General features: G+C 44.6%; 1 protein-coding gene across 2 annotated transcripts in view; it reads right to left on the bottom strand.

The window, feature by feature from the left end:
• SV2B (synaptic vesicle glycoprotein 2B) overlaps window positions 1–25301 on the bottom strand; it is a 156230-nt gene that overhangs the window by 24181 nt on the left and 106748 nt on the right. For both annotated transcript variants that reach the window (XM_016227892.3, XM_001508186.6), the window contains 3 exons: window positions 9355–9535; window positions 7932–8083; window positions 37–170 (listed from right to left, as the gene is read on the bottom strand). In XM_016227892.3, coding sequence (XP_016083378.1) covers window positions 37–170; window positions 7932–8083; window positions 9355–9535 — 467 coding nt within the window. The remainder of the gene's footprint in view (window positions 1–36; window positions 171–7931; window positions 8084–9354; window positions 9536–25301) is intronic.

The following is a 25301-nucleotide window of genomic DNA, read 5'->3' as shown; positions in this document are numbered from 1 at the left end:
TAAAAATATAAAATAAATGATCTGACATTCACTCACCTCGAGTAAAAACCGGGGACTCTCAGGCATGAAGTTCAGGGCCACCATGGAAGCAAGGCATGGGAGAGCACAGATGATCACAAACACCCTCCAGCTGTGGAAATGGTAATTGGTTCCCATGCTGAAGCCCCAGCCTATGAACAGAACAAACCAAAATGTTGAGAGACCATCTCACCCAGGATCAAAGATTTCTTCTCTGAACACAGATGGCCTTTGCAAGCACGGAACAGCTGTGTTGGAGGTGGAGGGAGAGAGGGTAAAAATATATACCCATAATTTTTTTTAATGTCTGACTCTCCCTCTAGACTGTAAACTCTTTGGGGGCAGGGAACGTTTCTACCAACTCTGTTGGATTGAACTTTCCCAAGTGCTGAGTTCAGTTCTCTGCATACTAGAAGTGCTCAATAATTACAATTAATTGAAAGAATGATGAATGGATTAAAGGATTGGACACCAGTTCAATCTCACTGCCCTCAGTAGAAAAGCAGTGTGGTCTAGTGAAAGGAGCCTGAGCCGGGGAGTCAGAGGATCTGGGTTTTAATCCTAGCTCCATCACTTGTCTGTTGTGACTTTGGGCAAGTCATTTAACTTCTCTGTGCCTCAGTTACCGCATCTGTAAAATGGGGATTAAATCCTGCTCCCTCTGACTTAGACCAAGAGCCCCATGCCAGACAGACACTGTCTTCAACCGATCTCAGATCTAACCCAGAACTTAGTACAGTGCCTGCAACAAAGTAAGCACTTTACAAATACCACTAAAATAAAAACCATAGAGTCTGAGGAATGTCCTTTCAGCAAAACAAAGTCTCATGGCCTAGTGGATAAAGCATGGGCCTGGATATAAGAAGGACCTGAGTTAATAATAATAATAATGTTGGTATTTGTTAAGCGCTTACTATGTGCCAAGCACTGTTCTAAGCGCTGGGGTAGACATAGGGGAATCAGGTTGTCCCACGTGGGGCTCACAGTCTTAATCCCCATTTTACAGATGAGGGAACTGAGGCACAGAGAAGTTAAGTGACTTGCCCACAGTCACACAGCCGACAAGTGGCAGAGCTGGGATTCAAACTCATGAGCCCTGACTCCAAAGCCCGTGCTCTTTCCACTGAGCCACGCTGCTTCTCTAATAATGTTGGTATTTGTTAAGCACTTACTATGTGCAGAGCACTGTTCTAAGCGCTGGGGTAGACATAGGGGAATCAGGTTGTCCCACGTGGGGCTCACAGTCTTAATCCCCATTTTGCAGATGAGGTAACTGAGGCACAGAGAGGTTAAGTGACTTGCCCACAGTCACACAGCTGACAAGTGGCAGAGCTGGGGTTCAAACTCATGACCTCTGACTCCAAAGCCCGTGCTGTTTCCACTGAGCCACGCTGAGTTCTAATCTTGCTCTGCCACTTGTCTGCTGTTTGACCTTGGGCAAGTCACTTCACTTCTCCATACCTCAGTTAACTCTGTAAAATGGGGTTTAAGAGTGTGAGGCTCATGTGGGATATGATTCACTTGAATCTACCCCAGCGCTTAGTACAGTGCTTGGCACATAGCCCTTAACAAATATTTTTAAAAAGCAACAAAAATTAATTAAATGCTTATTTCTCCAGTTGCTATTGGCCCAGGGGAAAGAACGCTGCTCTGGAACAAAGGGGAGCTATATTCTTGCCCAGTTCTGCCTATGTGGGGTATGCAGTCAGTAGTGATGTTTGCTGACCGAAGAACCAGGCAGGGCTCTCCTTAAAGTGGACTGACTCAACAGGGATTGGTGGGGTCCAGCAGAAATCCTGAAAAATAGCTAACATAAGTGGCAAAGACTTCAGAGGCTTCCAAGGCAACCATCTCCTGGGCCACGGAGCTTTGGCTTTGGCACAATGCTGCACTCACTTTGGCTGCAAATAGGTCTTCGCCAAATAAAACCCTTGCACGAACTTCGCAATATGTCTCCTCCTTGCCTGCTGAATAATATAATAATAATAATAATAATGTTATTTGTTAAACACTTACTCTGTGCCAAGCAAGGTTCTAAGCACTGGGATAGATACAAGGCAATCAGATCATCCCATGTGGGGCTCACAGTCTTAATCTGCATTTTATAGATAAGGTAACTGAGGCACAGAGAAGTTAAGTGATTTGCCTAAAGTCGCACAACAGACAAGTGGTGGAGCTGGGATTAGAACCCACGTCCTCTGACTCCCAAGCCCGTGCTTTTGCCACTATCTGTTGTAGTTGGCTCCAGTAGGAACCTGATCGACAAGGATAAGAGATCATGTGAGTGATGCTGTTTCCCTTAATAATAATAATAATAACAATTATGGTATTTGTTAAGCGCTTATGATGTGCCATGCACTTACTAAGCACTGGGGTAAATACCAGCAAATCAGGTTGGACACAGTCCCTGTCCCACGTGGGGCCCACAGTCTCAATCCTCATTTTACAGGAGAGGAAACTGAGGCACAGAGAAGTGAATGAGTTGCCCAAGGTCATACAGCAGACAAATGGCAGAGCCTGGATTAGAATTTATGACTTTTTGATTCCCAGGCTTGTGCTCTATCCATTATGCTGTACTGTTTCTGGTTTCTATCAAAGCGCTTAGAACAGTAACTTGGCACAGAGTAAGTGCTTAACAAATACCGTACTTATTAATTATTATTAACAGAAAATAAAATAAAAAATTCTGCAGTGTGTAGCTCTAGAGAATTTGGCAAATTGAACTAAAATCTCTGAGGTCCCAGATCCTTACCGCTCCCTTTCCTCCCACTCCTTGAATCATTCTCCAGTAAAAGAGTCAGAATTAAGCAATAACTGTGAACACAAGTCCACTGTTTTTCATTATTGTTAAGCATCAGCAAAATGTGATCAAAACGAACTAATAACTGAAGCACTCCTTGGCCTTGGCTAAATGCTGAATAAGCTGAATGAGTACCCCAAGTAATACAACCACTGCAAAATTCTAAGAGGGTCAGTGGCCTTTAAGATATTAAATATGTAATGCAGAGATTTCTTGGTCAGCTTAATCTCATGAGTTATTGTTTGTTGGGGATGTACAGCCACAGAATAAGCATGACGTCCATTGGCCCCTGTCCTCACTTTAACACCCTGCAAATTCCTGGTGCTTAAACCATGAAGAGCTAATAATAATAATAATAATAATAATGTTGGTATTTGTTAAGCGCTTACTATGTGCAGAGCACTGTTCTAAGCGCTGGGGTAGACACAGGGTAATCAGGTTGTCCCACGTGAGGCTCACAATCTTAATCCCCATTTTACAGATGAGGTAACTGAGGCACAGAGAAGTTAAGTGACTTGCCCACAGTCACACAGCTGACGAGTGGCAGAGCCGGGATTCGAACCCATGACCTCTGACTCCCAAGCCCAGGCTCTTTTCACTGAGCCACGCTAGCTCATCCAACTGGTTCAGTGAGGAGGGTCTCAGCAGTGTGGACCGAAGGTCAAATCCCTCAATGGGGAGACTATTGGAAGACTCTTGTTCAAAGGATCGACAAATCAACTCTACTTTTTGGACCAAATCCTGAATTTGATAACCCAAATTGACTCACTTAGCGTTTACCTGGTGGTAATGATTTATCCAGGCAAGCAAATGCAACCAAAAATGACTGATCTGTAAGGGACACTTTCTTCCTCATTGTATACATTCAAAGTTAGCTTTTTTCTTGCTGCACTGACTCCTACTACACTAATATACTGATCGGTCAATAGTATTTACTGAGTGCTTACTGTGCCCAGAGCACTAAGTGTTTATGAGAGCAAAATACAACAGAGTTGGTAGACATGGTCCCTGTCCACAAGGAGCTTACGATCTAGGTTCAGAACCTGGCTCTACTTTCTAGTCGGCCTCTTGCTCTCCCAGTCTACTCAAAGGCTTTGCTTGAGGAGAGCTACCTCACTCTCAGTGTTGCCCATTAGACTATTTTGTTTTTCGCAGTGGTCTAGCAACAGGGAGGCACTATTTGAGACTGTTCTGTACTATGTCCTTGAAGCATTTATTGGGTCCTCACCTCTTTATTCTTGTGTTTCTTTATTCTGCTCAACTGTTTCTATCTATTCTCCTTTTATGTCCTATGCAGAAAATTGTGTGTTGCTGTGAGTATGACTTCAAACAATACCATAGACTGTAAGCTCCTTGAGGGACGGGAATCATGTCTTTCAACTCCGTTGTATTGTACTTTCCCAAGTTTTTACTATGGTGCAGAGCGGTCAGTCAATACCGTCAACTGATCGATTGGTTGTTGAGCTGATTAGTTCCCAAGCTCATTTTTAGCCATCTGTTTCTGCCCTTTGATGACTGAACAGAACTCAAAGATGAGGCTGATGAAATTGTTTGAGGAGTTGGAGGGGTCTTTGGAAGTAGTATGGCTTAGAGAAAGAGCATGGGCTTGGGAGTCAGAGGTCATGGGTTCTAATCCCCGCTCTGCTACATATCAGCTGTGTGACTTTGGGCAAGTCACTTAACTTCTCTGTGCCCCACTTACCTAATCTGTAAAAGGGGGATTGACTGTGACCCCATGTGGGACAACCTGATTACCTTGTATCTGCCCTAGTGCTTAGAACAGTGCTTGGCACATAGTAAGCACTCAACAAATACTATTATTATTATTATTAAGTAGGTCCAAATCTCACAGATACACTGAGGGACAATAACTTTAGGGATCCATCATCTAGGTGTATGAAAGGTGACTAAGCATTGCTCCTTTTATTCAACTCCACTGCCAGCCCCACGACTCTTATGTATATATCTATAATTGATTTATTTCTATTAGTATCTCTCTTCCCCTCTAGACTGTAAGCTTGTTGTGTGCAGGGAATGTGTCTGTTTATTGTTATACTGTACTCTCCCAAGTGCTTTGTACAGTGCTCTACATACAACCCCAGCTCTGCCACTTGCCAGCTGTGTGACTTTGGGCAAGTCACTTAACTTCTCGGTGCCTCAGTTCCCTCATCTGTAAAATGGGGATTAAGACTGTGAGCCCCACGTGGGACAACCTGATTCCCCTGTGTCTACCCCAGCGCTTAGAACAGTGCTCGGCACATAGTAAGCGCTTAACAAATACCAACATTAAAAAGAGCTCAATAAATATGAATGAATGAATGAATGAATGAATGCAAGAACAAATAATGAAAAATACACAAATATGTTTATGGTTGGTTTCACATTTGAAAATGGGGCTACTGATAGTATGATTCCATCCTGGGATGACAAGGATGAAAAGGCCTCTTTGTGATGTGCATTCTGTTGTACTATCCCAAGCACAAAGTAAATGTTCAATAAAAACCATTGATAATGATGATTACAACAGTGGTGTTGGTATACTGCAATGCATACTGTGTACACAAAAAGATTGCCCTTTGCCTCAAGAAAGACTCTTGTCTTTGCCTGGGAAAGCTCAACGCATTTCTGAGCTGGCCAGTAAAGACCCAAAGGTAATAATAATGATAATAATATTTGCTAAACACACGCTGTGTGCCAAGCACTGTTCTAGGCGCTCGGGTAGTTACAAGGTAATCAGGTTGGACAGGGTTCCTGTCCCACATGGGGCTCACAGTCTTAATCCCCATTTTACAGATGATGTAACTGAGGCACAGAGAAGTGAAATGATTTATCCAAGGTCACACAGCAGAAGTGAAGCAGAGTGGCTTAGTGGAAAAAGTACGGACTTGGGAGTCAGAGGTCATGGGTTCTAATCCCAGCTCCGCCCCTTGTCTGCTATGTGACATTGGGCAAATCACTTAACCTCTCTGTGCCTCAGTTACCTCATCTGTAAAATGGGGATTAAGACTGTGAGCCCCATGTGGGACAACCTGATAACCTTGTATCTACCCCAGTACTTAGAACATTGCTTGGGCCATAGTAAGCACTTAACAAATACCATCATTATTATTAAGTGGCAGAGCTGGGATGTTAAAGATAATAATGAACACCTAGACCATAAACTCATTGTAAGCAGGGAGCATATATCTACCAACTCTATTTTATTGAAGTCTCCCAAGCACTTAGTACAGTGATCAGCAACTTCAACTTCCACGCATAAAAAATGAATTTCTCCTTGTGAAGGGAAAGAAAGTCAAGACTGAAGTTGAGGGGAAAAAAAAAAAAGACTTCCCAGTACCGTCTGGAAAAGAAACAGGACTGAATACACAGAATTTATCTTGATTAAAACACTGGGTACTATAGACCAAAATTTCTAAACTTCCAGCTGGCTCAAAAGTTATCTCTCAATATGTCTCCATTATTAGGAGAGGGGAAAGAAGAAACAGCAAAGAAAGAGACAAGTTAAGGATAATTAACGGGGAAAAACCACAGCATATAGAAGAATAACTGTATTTGTTAAGCACTTACTATGTGCCAAGCACTGAATTAAACCCCTGGGTTAGGTACAAGATTATCAGGTCTGACTAAATCCCTTTCCAACATGGGAAAAACATGTATTCAATTCTCATTTTACAGATGAGAAAAACTAAGGCCCAGAGAAGTTAAGTGACTTGCCCCACGGTCACATAGCACAGAGAGCCGAGATCTGTTCCACTGACTCCCGTTCATTCATTCATTCAATAGTATTTATTGAGCGCTTACTATGTGCAGAGCACTGTACTAAGCGCTTGGAATATACAAATCGATAACAGATAGAGACAGTCCCTGCCCTTTGACGAGCTTACAGTCTAATCGGGGAAGACAGACAGACAAGAACAATGGCAATAAATAGAATCAAGGGGAAGAACATCTCATTAAAACAATAGCAAATAAATAGAATCAAGGTGATGTACATCTCATTAACAAAATCTTTCCATTGGAAAATGCCGCTTCTCAGAGGAAGCTGATCACATCCCTCCAGAGTCAAGTAAGCACAGATTTCTATCAAGAGATCAAGATCAGGTGGTTGATTTCCTTACTTTGTGATACTTAGAGGAACCAAAAACAAATTTAGAACTTCTGCTCTATCTGTTTTCTTCCTGTTATGCTCAAGCAGGCACCCTCCTCCCAGAGAGCTATTAGAGATATTGATTTCTCTGAAGGGTCAGTTGAACCACTGCAGTCAAGCTATCATGTGTATCTCATAATCAGACTGCCTTCCCTCCACCTTCCTGTTTACTAGAAATAAAGACCAGAAGGCAAAAATACATCTTATATAACCTCCACAGAGACCCTTTGCTTTTTTAATAGAATTTTGTTCAGTTGCCCCTGGTTTAAGGAAGAGAGGGATGATGGGAAACATCAGATGGCGATAGGTGTAACAGCTTCTGAGGGTACAAGAATTTGCAACATTAAAACATTACAAGATTTTACAACATGTAAAATGGAAGCAGGATGGCTCAGTGGAACGAATATGGGCCTGGGAATCAGAGGACCTGGGTTCTGATCCTGGCTCTGCCACATGCCTGTTGTATCATCTTGGGCAAGTCACTCTGCTTCTCTGTGCCTCAGTTTCCTCATCTGTAAAATAAGGATTCAATCTCTATCCCTCCTATTTAGACTGTGAACCCCGTGTAGGACAGGGACTGTGTTCAACCTGATTATCCTGTAGCAACTACAGCACTTAATACAGTATTGCATTCTCTCAAGTGCTTGGAACAGTGCTCTGCACACAGTAAATGCTCAGTAAATGCAATTGATTGATGAGCCACTGAGCACATAGTCAGCGCTTAACAAATGCCATAAGGGATGAAGCTCAGCAGTAGAATGCTTGCTCTGTGAGGTCCTGGATTTGAAACCCAGCACCTCCACCTAGTTTTCAAGCACTTAGTACTGTGCTCTGCACACAGAAAGTGCTTAATAAATACAATCGATGGATTTACTGAAATACAGTCATTATTGTTATCTGTAGATTTGGGGTTTGTTACTCGGCGAACACCCAAGAGTACCGTAAGCCTGAGCCCCAAGTACTCACCGTAGTGTGGAATGACGCTCCAAGCTGTTGCTGAAGCATAGATGCCACCAATCATCCAGAACATGCACAGCCAGCTGAGGTGTTCCCCTCTCTTCTCCCGAGACAGAAATTCGGAGAAATAGGCAAAGACGACGGGGAGAGATCCTCCAATTCTGAGGAGAAAGAAGCAGCAGAGAGGACAGTCCAAGGTTGCTGTCTATGAGATTAGACTGGCACAAGGCCTGGAAATCAGAAGGACTTGGGTTCTAATCCTGGCTCTGCCACTTGTCTGCTGTGTGACTTGGGGCAAGTCACTTCACTTCTCTGGGCCTCAGTTACTGCATCTATAAAATAGGGATAAACTGTAAGCCCCATGCGGGACATGGATTGTGTCCAAATTGATTAACCCCAGGGCTAAATACAGTGCCTGGCACACAGTAAGCCCTTAAAAAAAAAACATAAAAAAAACCTCTCCCAGATCCATCCATCCATCCATAGGTGTGTGCATAGAGAACTAGACTGTAGACTGTAAGGTCCTTATGGGCAGGGATCACGTCTACCAACTCTGTTGTATGGTACTTTTTTAAGCACTTAGTACAGTGCTCTGCACAAAATAAGTGCTCAAACAATACCACTGTTTAATACAGAGCCCTATCCCAGCTTCATTAAGACATTAGGCACATTGTCTCCAAAACCCGGGACCAAAGGGTGAACTAAATTACCTGGTCCAGAAAACCATCACTCCTGACAGTTAAGGAAGGAGTCCTGGATTTCATTCATTTGTATTTATTGAGCACTTACTGTGTACAGAGCACTGTACTAAGCGCTTATGGATCAGACTTTTAAGCAGTGGAAATGACTCCCCATTCTATGACTCGGAACCCTTAGAACTCAGTGCTTAGAACAGTGCTTGGTACATAGTATGTGCATAATAAATACCATAACTATTAATTATTAACCCTCAAGAAGAAGGAGGGGCCCTGGTGATTTAGTACCTTCCATAGCGGAGATTACTTCTTTTGGACTTTAATTCAGTTCTGTGATCTTCTGAGTAAGCCAGAATGGCTGAAATACCCACTAAGACTTTTCACAGACCCAACAATTGTAGCTGAGATCCAAAGTTCTAGTACAGAGTTGCTTTCTTCAGAGTAAAGGATTGCAGAGAGGGGGCTCTGGGTAGCTCACTGCTTTAACACAGCTACCCCCAGCTACTGTCTGTAAACTGAGTCCCATCAACTCATCAGTTTTCCCCCTAAAGTCTGTCTCTGTCTCCCTTTTTCATCCTGCTGACTCGTGACTCAACTGTGCACTGTGGACCCTCCCAAACCTCGTCCCCTCTCGCACCCCCAGATTCCCCCTGGAAGTCCAACTGATGGGTAGGTTTTCTTTCTGACCTTCCTGAGATCCTTTGGAGGGAGATGGGGAGGGAGAAGGGAAGACCCACCCTATGCCAGAGATGAGGCGGCAGAAGAGGAAGAAACCGTATTCTTGCACGAAGGAGGAGAGGGAGGCGAAAGAAGCATTGAGGGCAAGAGACATGCCGAGGACTTTCTTCCTCCCCAACTTATCTGCCAGTCCGCCCCAGATGAAGGCTCCTGCCATCATTCCTAGGTAGACAATCAGCCCTGTGGAGGGGAGAAGAGAAAAAAAAGGGAACATTGCATTCAAATCTGGGCACTGAATTCCAAGGGAATTTAAGTAGCACAAAGCTTTCATGTCCTTTTCTTGAAATAATAATAATAATTGTGGTATTTACTCTCTGTCAAGCTCTGTTCTAAGTGCTGGAGTAGATACAAGATAATCATGCTGAAAACAGTCCTTGTGCGATGCGGGGCTCACAGTCTAAATAGGAGGGAGAACAGGGATTAAATCCTCATTTTTTACCACTGAGGAAACTGAGGCACAGAGAAGATAAGTAACTTGCCCAAGGTCACAGAGTAGGCAAGTGATGGAGCCAGAATTAGAATTAGTGTGTTGTTGGCAAGGGAACATGTCTGTTGTTATACTGTACTCTCCCAAGTGGTTAGTACAGTGCTTTGCACACAGTAAACACTCAATAAATATGATTGAATCGAGTGAACCCAGGTCCCCTGACTCCCAGGCCCATGGTCTTGCCACTAGTTCATGCTGCTCCTCAAATCCTGGTATTCTAACCAGGCTAATAAGGCTAATGAGGCTGTTACTAATGTCTGAGATTTCAATCCCATCACCCTCGTAGAAAAGAGTTCTCAGATTTTCTCGAAGAGATTCCAAATTTCCCAGCCAAGGGCTTCAAGACCGGCTCTTTCTTTCTTATATATCTTTATCCACTTCCTCCAGTTCATAACATCTGGCTCTCCAGAGCAACTACATCACTCTCAAGTTTCATGTCTCCCTCCCATTTCCCATATCCTTTCCCCCGCTGCCTGGATCATCTTCTTTAAGCAACCCCCAACCTACATCTCTGCTCTTCAAAGTCCTCTCCTGGGTCCCTAGGTTTCCCAGCATTAGACAGAAATCCTCCCAGCCAGCTGCAAGACTCTCCGACAATTTGCTCCACCTTTATTAGTTGCTTTCTTCACATTCATGCCCCATCTCATTCTCTTTTCTACTCCCAAGCCAATCTTCTAGGTGTTTCTCCCGCCTCCAACTCCTGGCTCATCCTATTTCCCCAACTTGGAACTCCTTCCTTTCCCAGATGCACCAGAACACAGCTTTCCCACACTGCCTTTCCTGATTTGTTTCCCAGAACTCCAAGCCCAATAAACTCATCAGTCACTTCTAGCATTTAGGAACTTATTTATAACCACCCTTGACCCTCTTGCATTTATCTTTATTCAACTGTACACTCCATTCCTACTCCTGTCAATAATTTTTATATTTACCTCCCCAAATAGAGTGTAAGCTCCCTTTGGTCAGGGAACATGTCTCCAGACAGGCACTCAGTAATTACTGATTCTATTACTTCAAACCTACCAGGCCTCAGCTCAGTCCGTATTCAAAGCCAACTTCCAAACTAAATTCCACAGTATGCATTCAGTGATTTATGTGCTCCACTTATTCACCTATTCATTTATTTCATTTTTCAGACTTTAGCTCCTATCAATTGTGTATATATTTTTCTTTCGCTCCCACTGTATATATTTGCCTTATGTTTCCCTGTCTCCTTGTTTAAATTGTGCACTCTTCGAGAGCAGAGTTTGTCATTTACTTCTACTGTACATCCCCCAAAGCCTAATAAACACAATTAAATACAATGTAATTTATACAATTATGCTTCCTAATAAATTTAATCAGGAAGCAGTGTGGTCTAGTGGAAAAGGGGCATTTCTGAGAGTCAGAGGACCTGGTTTCCAATCCTGCCTCTGCCACTTATCTGCTCTGTGACCTCTGGCAGGTCACTTGCCTTCTTTGTGCCTCAGTTTCCTCATCCATAAAATGTGGATTAACTCCTACTCCCTCCTATTTAGACAATGAGCTCCATGTGGGACAGAGACTGTGTCCAACCTGATTACTTTGTATCTACCCATTGCTTAGAACAGTGATTGGGCCATGCTATTATTATTGTTATCATTATGATTACTATTACTACTACTAATAATTTTATTATTAATTTAATTTTATTAGAAGTTTCTATTAGTCTTAGAGAAATCTGGAAAAGACTGGACACTAAGTTCAGAAACAATCTAGCAAATCCAAGACAGTGCCGGAAGGTCAACATTACAAAGGGATTGTCTTTGGAAACTGGAAAAAGATCCCACTCTCCTGTGCTTCCTGATTTGTCCCTTGCCATGGAGAAGACAAGTTAGCCTGAAACACCAACCCGGCGGAATTTTCAGCAAGAGGCAATTCTGACTTAATGACGTAAGCAATGGAAATCCATGTTTCCTGCTTTGCTGAGTTGCTGTGCTCTCTTATAAAGTACAAAGAGGTGAAGCCCAGCTCTGTGCAGATCAATCTTCTCACTCAGCTCAGGTTTAACAAGAAGGTAATTGAAATCCACTGAAAACCTTTGGAGGCCCTGACCCAGAAGGCCTGCTGTACTGGAGACTTGAGAGGTGTCTCTTCACTTCCAGGGCCCCCCTGAAAGAATGCAATTAAAGGACTTCCCAAGCTCTGACCTAGGAGGACTGAAAATTGGAGAGCTTCATTGGAATCCAGAGATACCCCGGGAGCCTCCCTTTCTCAACCCTGCAATGCGGAATCATTAAATCCCAAATCCTGCTGTGAATGACTCAGAACAGACAACACAAATCAAGAGGAAGTGGGAGGAAACTACATCTCACAACCTTTCTTCAATCCTGCTTCCAAGAAATTCTAGAGACTAGGTTTGGTTGAATATTCCAGAATGGGGGAATTTAAACTGGTGAGGACCAGTTTCAGTACCATGATTAGGTAGGCCATATTTCTTTTGTTGAAAACCGTGTCATTTTGACAGAATTCCAAACCTGCTCCCTCTCAGGGAATGTGAAAACATCAGTCAGTCAATCATATTTATTGAACCCTTACTGTGTGCAGAGCACTATACTAAGCACTTAGGAGAGTACTGTATAGCAGAAGTGGTAGGCACATTCCCTGCCCACAAGAAGCTTACAGTCCAGAGACTGTATGGGTTGGGGAGGCCACTCTACTAGTTTCAGAAAGCTGTGGGATTTAGTCTAGCAAATTTTCATACATTCCAGACCAAAGCAGGAAGTTTGAGAATTGCAATAATATTGACTTTCATTAAGTGCTTACTATGTGCCTAGCACTGCACTAAGATCAGGGATAGATACATGATAATCATATTGGACAAATTGGCCGGCCCCTGCCTAAGAGGGAGGGCATGTGTTGCAGAAAAGCAGTGTTGCCTGGTGGGTAGAGCAAGGACCGGGGGATCAGCGGGCCTGATTTCTAAACCTGGTTCTGCCAGTTGACTGTTGTGTGCAAGTCACTTAACTTCTCTGTGCCTCAGTTTCTTCATCTGTAAAATGGGGATTCAAACAATCAATCAATCATATTTACTGAGTGTTTACTGTGTGCAGAGCACTCTACTAAGCACTTGGAAGAGTACATACACTACAACAGAGTTGGTAGACACATTCCCCGCCCAAAACAAAACAAGCTTACAGTCCAGAGGGGGAAACAGACATGAATAAATAAATAAATTATATATACGTAGATAAATGCTGAGGGACTAAGGGATGGGTGAAAAAAGGAAGCATATCAATATCTGGTATCCTACTATTTAAACTGTGAGCTCCATGTGGGACAGGGACCATAGCTTACCTAAATGACTTGAATCTAATCCACCACTTAGGACAGTGCTTGACACATAGTAAGCGCTTAACAAATACCATAATCATCATTATTCATTTTACAATTGAGGAAACTGAAGCATATAGAGTTTAAGGGACTTGCCCAAGGATACCCAACTGGAAAGTGAGGGAGCCAGCCCAAGAACCCAGGTCTCCCAATTCTCTTCCCCAAGTTCTTTTCGCTAGGCCATCCAAGTGCCCAAGAGCAGGTAGGCTGTCCACTTCACTCTAGACACCCCCAGGTCTGGAACATGTATATGCACATATTTTTTTTTAATTCTCTGGATCATCTCCCAAAATCTGGGACAGCTCTGGTTAAATAGGGCCATATGGTCAGTCTTAAAGTGGTTCAGTGTGCTCCAGAGTAGTTAGAAAAGCCTCATTACCACTTCAGATCAGGGCTCATTTCTAACTGATCTGACCACACCGGCTGGTTGGCCCTTCCCATCCCTAGCAGTTGCCATGACTCAGTCCATCAGTGACGGAGGGGGATAAGCGGCTTATGATGTCGCATGTGTCTGCTGTGTGTGGCATGTGCTCCGTTAGCCCCACTAGAGACAACTGGTATTGAGAGGAGGAGAAAGAGAAGGAGAAGAAGAAATAGGAACTAGAGAAGAAAGGGGAAGGAGGCCTCTGACAACAGCTCCTTCAATCATGAAAATAACTCAGGTATTTTCCAAGCGCCTATTAGGTGCCAGGCACTGTACTAAGAGCTGGAGTGGATAAAGGCAAATAAGGTTGGATACAGTCCTTGTCACCTGTGGGGCTCACAGTCTCAATCCCCATTTTACAGATGAAGTAACTGAGGCACCGGGAACTGAGTTGCACAAGGTCACACTGCAGAGAAGTGGTGGAGCTATGATTAGAACACATAACCTTCTGACTCCTAAGCCCGTGCTCTAGAAGCAGCATGAGAAACAGCATGGCCTAGGGGACAGAGCACAAGCCTGGGATTCAGAAGTACTGGGATTGTAACCCCACCTCTGCCATTTGTCTGCTGTGTGACTTTGGGCAAGTCACTTAACTTCTCTGCCTCAGTTACCTTATCTGTAAAGTGGGAATTAAGGATCTGAGTCCCATGTGGGACAGGGACCGTGTCCAACCTGATTAGCTTGTATCTACCCCAGCAGTAAGAACATTGCTTGACACACAGTAAGCATTTAACAATACCATCATCATTATTAGCCACTATGCCATACTGTTCATGGTCAGCTAACAGGGTTAGTTAATTAGGGTCACTGAAGGGTCTCTGAAGGGAACAAGTAAGCACATGGGTAGCTGTCTAAATTTCACCAGAAAAAACATGCAGCTTACAATATAACTCCAGAGACCAGAGTCTTGAGAGAGTATTCAAGGAATAGAAGCATTGACCAGGCTGGATTGGATATACAAAACAGTTAGAAAAGACACATAGGGGAACCTTGAAAGTCAGGTAACCAAATCCTCTATTTTGTAATGAACACTTGATCGTTTTAGTTTCTTTCACCTCTGGGTTTACCAGTTTTATCTAGAAATTCGTACTCACTCTAGGTGGTGTGGACGTTGAAGAATCACCAAGAATCCATAAATTTGAGTGCCTTCAGTCTGGCATCTAGGAACCTGCAAGGACCTTTTCATTCAATGCCTCTGCATTGCTATTATCATCAACAGCATTATCTTCATCATGGTTTTTATTGTTAAGTATTTGTTAAGTGCTTCTTGTGTCAAGCACTGTTTCTAAACACAAGGGCAGATACTAGTTAACCAGGTCAGACACAGTCTCTTTCCCTCATGATGCTCACAGTATATATAACATGGAGAACAGTCCTCTAGATTGTGAGCTCACTGAAGTCAGGGAATGTGTTTGTTGTTACTTTGTACTCTCCCAAGAGCTTAATACAGTGCTGTGCACACAGTAATTACTTAATAAATATGACTGAATATGATTGACTGAACAGATTTTAAATCTCTCCCCTTTTCTCTCCCCACTTCAGTCTATACTTCACTCCGCTGCCTAGATTATCTTTCTACAGAAACTCTCTGGGCATGTCACTCCAATCCTCAGAAATATCCAGAGGTTGCCTATCAACCTTCGCATGAAGAAAAAACTCCTCACTATTGGCTTCAAAGCTCTCCATCACATTGCTCCCTCCTACCTCACCTCCCTTCTCTCCGTATACAGCCCAACCCGCACACTCGGCTCCTCTGCCACTAACCTCCTCACTGTGCTTCGTTCTCGTCTGTCCTGCTGCTGACCACTGGCCCATGTCCTATCTCTGACCTGGAATGCCCTCCCTCCTCACATCCTCCAAACTAACTCTCTTCCCCTCTTCAAATCCCTACTGAGAGTTCACCTCCTCCAGGAGGCCTTCCCAGACTAAGCCCTCCATTTCCCTCTCCTCCTCCTCCCCTCCCCATTGCCCCTAATCCCTCCCTCTGCTCTACCTCCTTCCCCTCCCCACAGCACTTGTGTATATTTGCACATATTTATTATTTTATTTTATTAATGATGTGTATAGATCTATGATCCTATTTATCTGTTTTTATGGTATTGATGCCTATCTACTTGTGTTGTTTTGTTTTGTTGTCTGTCTCCCCCCTTCTAGAGTGTGAGCCCATTGTGGGGTAGGGATTGTCTCTATATGTTGCCGAATTGTACTTTCCAAGCACTTAGTACGGTGCTCTGCACACAGTAAGCGCTCACTAAATATGATTGAATGAATGAATGAATGAATGAATGAATGAATGAATGAAATCCCCATTTCATGGATGAGGAAATTGAGGCACAGGGAAAACATGCTCAAGTAACAGCAGGCAACTGGCAGAGCCGAGAATTAGAACTCACATCCCCTGACTTATTTTGTTAATGAAATGTACATCGCCTTGATTCTATTTATCTGCTATTGTTTTAATGAGATGTTCATCCCCTTAATTCTATTTATTGCTATTGTTCTTGTCTGTCCAGCTCCCCCGATTAGACAGTAAGCCCATCAAAATGCAGAGACTGTCTCTATCTGTTACTGATTTGTACATTCCAAGCGCTTAGTACAGTGCTCTGCACATAGTTAAGCGCTCTATAAATACTATTGAATGAATGAATGAATGACTCTCAGGCCCATGCTGTTTCCACTAAACCATGGTGGTTCACTGATGGTAGGGATCACTTCTACCAACTCTATTGTATTTTACTTCCAAGTGCTTAGTATAGTGCTCTGCATACAATAAACGCTCAATACATGCCACTGATTGATGGATTGATGTCTACTGGAATGCGAGATTTAAGGGCAGTGGTCATTCTCATGAAAGCATGGTACAATGCTCTCCAAATACTAGACCCTCAATAAATAGTGTTTTACATAATCTTGAGGATGGTGGTCACAGGGCAAGAATGAACAAGTCACTATGTGCATGTAAAATCCTCAAATGCTTTGAAGTTTGCCCAGCATTAACCCACAACATCTGTGCCAAATTAGGCACTTGCTGTGATTTTTCTCATCTTCAGTTAGCTCTTTTCTGGATGTGATGTGAATTTACCTATGTACCTGGAGGAAAGTCATATAGAAATAGAATATGTACCCAAGTATCCACCTTAAATTTGCGAGCCAAAATTGCTCTCCCCTACTTCTGTCTGAATCTAGTGAAAGATGATTATGTTAAATATCATTAGCCTGCATATTTGCAGGCTGTGAAGAATCCAGCTGTGCACACATCAAAATGGGTCCAGATCCACTGTACACATGTAACATTTCAAAAACAAGTCCGGTGCTTCTGCAGGGGCAACCCCCTGCCCTCTGCCCCCAATGTGGGGGGTATGAGGCAGGAACGACTGTCCGTTTTCATCCACAGATGAGAAATAATTGAAAATGAATCTGATATGCACGTGGTTACCAGACACTCAATCCATTATTTGCAGGAGAAAGAGGGGTGGGGAGTGGCTGAATCTAGGTCTGTTGATCGGATTAAAAATAAATGACTGGCTAAGGCGATTTATTTTCTGCTGAAAAAAAAAATCTACACATTGGCCCAGGTCCAGCCAAAGCTTCTTAAAACAAAGGAAATCACAAAAGGATTTGCTTGTGGGGGTAATGGAAGCCTTTAGTTTTCAACCTTCTTATTCTGATTTTCTGAGATTCTGGATTTAAAGAAGCAGGGACTCCACAGCCTCTTCCTTGAGGTTATATGCCTGGGCTTTGGAGTCAGAGGTCATGAGTTCGACTCCCGGCTCTGCCACTTGTCAGCTGTGTGACTGTGGGCATGTTACTTAACTTCTCTGTGCCTCAGTTCCCTCATCTGTAAAATGGGGATTAAAAATGTGTGAGCCCCACGTGGGACAACCTGATTACCCTGTTTCTCCCCCAGCGCTTAGAACAGTGCTCGGCACCTAGTAAGCGCTTAACAAATACCAACATTATTACATTAGGTGGAATGGAACCTCCATATTGGGTCTGAGGCAATAGAGAGAAATCCCAGGTCTCCCACTTTCCTGCTAGGTGACCTTGGGCAAGTCACTCCATTTCTCTGCATCTGTTTCCTCATTTATATAATGGGGATTCAATACATGTCATCTCTTCCTTTTAAATTTTGAGCCTCATGTAAGTCAGGGACTGTGCCTGATCTGATTGCACTGTATCTCAATGCTTGACAGAGAGTATGCACTTAACAAATACCCCAATTAAAATTATTACAGTTATTTTGTCCATGATTTCCTTCCATTCAGAGAGCACTGAGATCCCAGCTGCATCCATGTATAGTGCTCCACATTCCTATGTAGATTTGATGGCTTTCTTCCCTACTGTGACATTCAACTCAATTTCATTAAGAAAGGAGCTGCAAATCCTACAGCCTCAATCAAGCATTTTACAAGGTTTTACAGAGTCCACAATTGTTGCATATATGTGTCCTGATATTGAGATTTTATCAATGGGCAAACTTGTGACTTGTAGAACAATTACACTAATAATAACAACAATAATAATACTTGTTGAGCACTTACTATGTACCAAGCACTGTACTAAATGCTAGGGTAAATCCGAGATACTCAGATTGGACACTGTCCCTATCCTATATAGGGCTCGCAGCATGGCGCTATGGATAGAGCACGTGCCTGGGAGTCAAAAGGTCATGGGTTCTAATCTCTGCTCCACCATTTGCCTGTTGTGTGACTTCAAGTCACTTCACTTCACTTCACTTCTCGGGGCTTCAGTTCCCTCATCTGTAGAATGGAGATTAAGACTGGAAGTCCCATGTGGGACTAGGACTGTGTCCAACCCGATTTGCTTGTATCCACTCCAGCACTTAGTACAGTGCCTGGCACACAATAAATGCTTAATAAATACCAGAATTATTATTATTAAGCATGAACAATTAGGTTCACTTAATTTTCCTAACATTCCTCTTTACTTATTTTTGTCTATCTTCTATTAAATACCTCAATTAATCAATGGTATTTATTGAGTGTTCAGAGTGTCCAGAGCGAAGTGCTTGGATGAGAACAATATACCAGAATTGGTAGACACATTCTCTGCCCACAAGAGGCTTCCCTCCACTGTCTTTTCAAGGTTGTACCACAAACAAACCACAGGACAAGGAATATGACTCTACCCATAGTAAACTTCAGAGCAGGTTTCTCTCCTTCTCCCTCGGTTCATATGTACGGATCTCAGCAGGGATTGGAACATGGCAAGATGTTCTGAGGTTGGGGAGGGATTTCCCCAATCACTTATCAAATTTGTCATCCCAGAAATGTGGTTTATCACTGGATAGTGTTTCTGGGATTGTAAATCACAGAAAGCTCAATATGGTGGAGGTGAAACAAGGTGCCACTTCCTCAGTTCGTTATATGTCAAGCGCCTTTCACTTCTGTTGTATTCTCCAAGTGTCTAATATACAACAGACATGTTATTAATCATACTGATTTGTTAACACACTTTATCAGTAAAACTGTAACAATTACTGAATGGTTAACACACTGTGTCAGTAAAGCCGCAACAATCAATTACTGTTTGTATCAGTAAATACTGTTTGCCATAGTCATGAGGATGCCCCATATTTAAGACTTCTGACATCTACCTGATCTACCTAATTATGGCCCTGACCATCTCTAAGTCAAATACCCAGTGTATAAGTATTGGAATCAGGCTTACAGAGCTATCATTTCAATTATCCTCTGGGTTTGAAGATTAGAACCCTAGCTTACTTCCATCTTTCTGAGTTTTCCCCAAGTGTCTCCAGACACTACATAACTATATTATCAAATTCCGTGAAGGGTTGGAAATATTAAGCTATTTCTCAAAGCTCTGATGGTGATTGTTATTAGGAAATGCTGAGTTGATCTTTTATCAAACTTTCCAAAACATCCTTCATCTGATTTGTGTTATTACCCTTTTTGGTAAGCTAATTACAAGAATGTATGGCCCTTATTTTTCCTGTAAAAAACAGATTTTCAAAATGAGTTTAATATCTTAGCTTTCTAGAGTGTGCATTCACTCCATTTTTCTTTCCATTTGGGATGGGTTCATTTTGTCCCTAATCTCTCTTTTCAAAACTCCAAATCCAGCTTATGAAGATTTTATTTGCATTCTCTGAAATTCCTTTGGCTTGAATGGCTTTTTTTTTTGCTGGTGGGATAAGTGTTTCTCCCCTTATGGTTTCTTGGAAGATGGTATATTTAAAGTCACTTAAGCCTGGATTAATGAGCCTAATCGATGAGACCGTTAGCGACTGTTAATGGAGCTACTGCCATTTCAGCCACCGCAGGTGCTTTCTTGTTGAATAGTGGTGCAGCTCAGACCAGGTCAGGTCCATCTTAGCTAAATATTTTTTCAGGGGCAGGGAAAGAGGAGGAGAGAACACTTCTGCTTCCACTTTCCTCCTTGCGGGTTTGGAGATTCCCTTCTCTTTCTGACTTGTTGAAGCTGAGTAAAGGTCTTTTGGTATAAACTGGCTAGGGCCTAGGGGTCCCTAATCACCTCACACACATCTTGCATGCTGCCCACAGCATAGACCAGAGCTGCAGGAAGGGGAGTGATTGGTGGGAAATGGGGGTCCATTCAGCAGCACTTGAGGGCAACTTTATGTGGCGGGAGGGGGTGGAGCAGCAACACTGGCTCACATAATTAGAAGAGGCATTGTGGAATGCTTGGGGCCCCTCGGCTTCAGTCCCATAATGCCCTGCATTAATTTTGCCTACGTAAAGATGTTCCAGAAGGAGGAGATGCCAGACTGTAGAGAAGGAAAGGGTTTTGAATAAGGCTGAAGATTCAGAAGTCATCCACATAGAGGTAGTAGTTGAGTCTCTGGGATTGAGTGTGAGGATTGGACAGAGAAGACGAGAACTACCAGAGAAATGGATCCATAAAACCAATGCTACATCATGTTTCCAGGCAAACAGAGTGGTCCCTAATCCACAATCATTTCAGCAAAAAGGTCAGAGTAGTCAAACAGGATTAGGGTTGAGTAGAGTTGGACGGATTGACCAAGGAGCAGGTAGGTCACGGATGACCCTGGAGAGAACAGCCTTAGTGGAATAAAGGAAACAATCAACAAACTGTACAAAGCTGAGAAGGAATTGGAGGGGAAGAAGTGAAGTATTACAATCTGTTCAAGAATTTTGGGCAGGAAAAGGAGCTGAAAAAAATACCCGGAGAATAATATTAATAACAGTAATTGTGGTGTTTGTTAAGTGCTTACAGGGTGCCAAGCGCTGTTCATGGGTGACCTTAGAGAGAGCAGTCTCGGTAGAGTGGAGGGGACGGAAGCCAGATTGGAGGGGGTCTAGGAGAGAATGGGAGTTAAGGAATTCTAGGCATCGATTGTAGACGACTCGTTCTAAGATTTTAGAAAGGAAGGGTAGTAGGGAGATAGGACGATAACTGGAGGGGGAAGTGGGGTCAAGAGCGGGTTTTTTTAGGATGGGGGAGACGTGGGCGTGTTTGAAGGCAGAGGGGAAGGAGCCCTTGGAGATTGAGTGGTTAAAAATAGAAGTTAAGGAAGGGAGGAGGGCAGGGGCGATGGTTTTAAGAAGGTGAGAGGGAATGGGGTCCGAGGCGCAGGTGGAGGGGGTGGCACTTGCGAGGAGGGAGGAGATCTCCTCTGAGGATACTGCAGGGAAGGATGGGAAAGTAGGGGAGGGGGTTGTTGGGGGGGAGGGGAGAGGCGGAGGGGTGACTTTGGGGAGCTCAGACCTGATCGTGTTGATTTTCGTGAGGAAATAGGTGGCCAGATCATTAGGGGTGAGAGATGGGGGAGGGGGAGGAACAGGGGGCCTAAGGAGAGAGTTAAAGGTCCGGAACAATCGGCGGGGGTGACGGGCATGGGTGTCGATGAGGGAGGAGAAGAAGCTTTGCCTGGCGGAGGAGAGGGCAGAGTTAAGGCAGGAAAGGATAAATTTGAAGTGTGTGAGGTCGGCTTGGTGCTTGGACTTTCGCCAGCAGCGCTCAGCAGCTCGAGCATAGGAGCGTAGGAGGCGGACGGAGGAGGTGATCCAGGGCTGTGGGTTAGTGGCGCGAGAGCGGCGGAGGGAAAGGGGGGCGAGAGAGTCGAGATGAGTAGAGAGGGTGGAGTTGAGAGCGGAGACCTGATCGTCGAGAGTGGGAAGAGAGGATAGGGCGGCAAGGTGAGGCGAGATGCTATTGGAAAGACGGATGGGATCGAGAGAGCGGAGGTCTCTGTGGGGCAGTAGCGAAGATTTGCAGGGGGAGGGAGTGTGAGAGATGAGGCAGGTGAGAAGGTTATGGTCCGAGAGAGGGATTTCAGAGTTGGTGAGTGAGGAGATAGTGCAGCGGTAGGAGATGACAAGATCGAGGGTGTGACCGAGTCGGTGAGTGGGCGCGGTATGGTGGAGGAGGAGGTCGGCAGAGTCGAGGAGGGATAGCAGGCGGGCGGCAGAGGAGTCGTCGGGTACATCCGTATGGATGTTGAAGTCTCCAAGGATCAGAGTGGGCAGAGAGAAGGAGAGGAGGAAGGTGAGAAAGGGGTCAAGGTGGTTGAAGAAGTCGGAGGTGGGACCGGGAGGGCGGTAGATGACGGCGACAAGTAACTGGAGTGGGTGGTAGAGGCGAATGATATGGGCTTCGAAGGAGGGGAAGGAGAGGGAGGGGGGAGGAGGGATAGTGCGGAAGCGGCATCGGGGCGAGAGGAGGAAGCCGACGCCTCCTCCCTTACCGGTGAGTCTGGGGGAGTGGGAGAAGGAGAGGCCTCCGCTGGAGAGAGCGGCGGCGGAGACCGTGTCTTCGGGAGAGACCTCCTTCTTGCCAAATCCAATGGCTCCTACTCCATTCTGATCCTCCTTGACCTCTCTGCTGCCTTTGACACTGTCGACCATCCCCTTCTCCTCCATACCTTATCTCACCTTGGCTTCACGGACTCTGTCCTCTCCTGGTTCTCCTCTTACCTCTCTGGCCGATCATTCTCGGTCTCCTACGCTGGCGCCTCCTCCCCCTCCCATCCTTTAACTGTTGGAGTTCCTCAAGGGTCAGTTCTTGGCCCTCTTCTGTTCTCCATTTACACTCACTCCCTCGGTGAACTCATCCGCTCTCACGGCTTTGACTACCATCTCTACGCGGATGACACGCAGATCTACATCTCCGCCCCTGTCCTCTCCCCCTCCCTTCAGGCTCGCATCTCCTCCTGCCTCCGGGACGTCTCCACCTGGATGTCGGCCCGCCACCTAAAACTCAACATGAGCAAGACTGAGCTCCTCATCTTCCCTCCCAAGCCCGGTCCGCTCCCAGACTTCTCCATCACCGTGGATGGCACGACCATCCTTCCCGTCCCGCAGGCCCGCAATCTCGGTGTCATCCTTGACTCGTCCCTCTCGTTCACCCCACACATCCTATCCATTACCAAGACCTGCCGGTTTCACCTCTACAATATCGCCAAGATCCGCCCTTTCCTCTCCACCCAAACGGCTACCTTACTATTACGGGCTCTCGTTATATCCCGGCTAGACTACTGTGTCAGCCTTCTCTCTGACCTCCCTTCCTCCTCTCTCGCCCCGCTCCGGTCTATTCTTCACTCCGCTGCCCGGCTCATCTTCCTGCAGAAACGATCTGGGCATGTCACTCCCCTTCTTAAACAACTCCAGTGGTTGCCTATCGACCTCCGCTCCAAACAAAAACTCCTCACTCTAGGCTTCAAGGCTCTCCATCACCTTGCCCCTTCCTACCTCTCCTCCCTTCTCTCTTTCTACCGCCCACCGCGCACGCTCCGCTCCTCTGCCGCCCACCTCCTCGCCGTCCCTCGGTCTCGCCTATCCCGCCGTCGACCCCTGGGTCACGTCTTCCCGCGGTCCTGGAACGCCCTCCCTCCTCACCTCCGCCAAACTGATTCTCTTTCCCTCTTCAAAACCTTACTTAAAAATCACCTCCTCCAAGAGGCCTTCCCAGACTGAGCTCCTCTTCCCCCTCTACTCCCTCTGCCATCCCCCCTTTACCTCTCCGCAGCTAAAGCCTCATTTTCCCCTTTTCCCTCTGCTCCTCCACCTCTCCCTTCCCATCCCCACAGCACTGTACCCGTCCGCTCAACTGTATATATTTTCGTTACCCTATTTATTTTGTTAATGAATTGTACATCGCCTTGATTCTATTTAGTTGCCATTGTTTTTATGAGATGTTCTTCCCCTCGACGCTGTTTAGTGCCATTGTTCTTGTCTGTCCGTCTCCCCCGATTAGACTGTAAGCCCGTCAAACGGCAGGGACTGTCTCTATCTGTTGCCGACTTGTTCATCCCAAGCGCTTAGTACAGTGCTCTGCACATAGTAAGCGCTCAATAAATACTATTGAATGAATGAATGAATGGTGTGGTAGATGCAAGGTAATCAGGTTGGACACCAGTCCTTGTCCCACATGGGGCTCACAGTCTTAGTCCCCATTTTACAGATGAGGTAACTGAGGCAAAGAAGTGAAGAGACTTGCCCAAGTTCACACACCAGACACGTGGCAGAGCCGAGATTAGAACCCACGTCCTCTGACTCCCAGGCCAGTGTTCTTTCCACTAGACCATGCTGTTCTTCAATACAATAGGATACAGAGAAACATTTTTGAGGATGGTGAGATGTGAGCATGTTTGAAGGCATCACAGAGTGCGTGAGAGTTTGAAGATGGCAGTTAGGGAGGGAAGAGAAGTGGGTGCACTAGTAGGAGGTGTGTTGTAGAGCTAGCTTCTCCTGAAGATGCTGAAAATGAAAAGAGACTGGAAGTGTGAGTGGCAAAGCCCCGTAGAGAGAGTGGACAGTTAGTTGTATTCAAGTCCGATGGTCTCGATTTTGTCAAGCAAGAGAAGTCTCACCAAGACCAAGTTCACAATGGGACGAAATGAATGCTTGCAGAGAGGAAAGAAATGGTGGAGATGACATGTCGATGGTTACAACCCTTGCCGGTAGCTTTGCCCCTCAAGAACCTGTTCTGGGCATATGTGCTATCCTCTCACAAATGTTTGCTGGACTGACTTAGAGATGGTGTAGTTCCAGTGAATAGACATTTGTTGATGATATCTGGGTCAGAAAAAACATTCTACATAGCACAATACATTCTCACTGGGTGAAAACACCCACAGGATAACAATAATAATAATAATAGTATCTGTTAAGCACTTCATTTTTTTTAAATGATACAAGTGCTTTCTATATGCTAGACACTGTACTAAGTGCTGGGATAGATATAAGAGAATCAGGTTGGACACAGTCCATGTCCCACAGGGCTCACAGTCTTAACTCTCTTTTCACACATGCGGTTACAGTAGCGTAAGGAAGTTAACCGCCTTGTCCATAAACCAGGTCCTCTGACTTTCGGACCCGTCCTCTTTCCACTAGGCCATGCAGTGTTCTGTGTGTTATGTGCTTACTTTATGCCAAGTACTGTTCTAAGCTCTAGAATAGATACAAAATAATCAGTTCCCAAATGGGGCTTACAGTTTAAGTAGGAGGGAGAACAGGTTTTGAATCCCCATTTTGCAGATGATGGAAATAAAGCACAACGAAGTGAGTTGCCCAAGCTTATGTAGCAGGTAAATGTCAGAACCAGGATTAGAACCTAGGTCCTCTGACTTCCAATCCCATGCTCTTCCCATTAGGTTATGCTGCTTCTCATGTTGCAGGCATTACTAAGGAAGTTGTTTCTTGACCTTGAAGCAAATAATT

This window comes from Ornithorhynchus anatinus, chromosome 5, assembly GCF_004115215.2.
Source record: "Ornithorhynchus anatinus isolate Pmale09 chromosome 5, mOrnAna1.pri.v4, whole genome shotgun sequence".
Taxonomy (NCBI): domain Eukaryota; kingdom Metazoa; phylum Chordata; class Mammalia; order Monotremata; family Ornithorhynchidae; genus Ornithorhynchus; species Ornithorhynchus anatinus.
The sequence above is the reverse complement of the archived record's forward strand: the minus strand, read 5'-3'. Positions and strand labels throughout refer to the sequence as shown.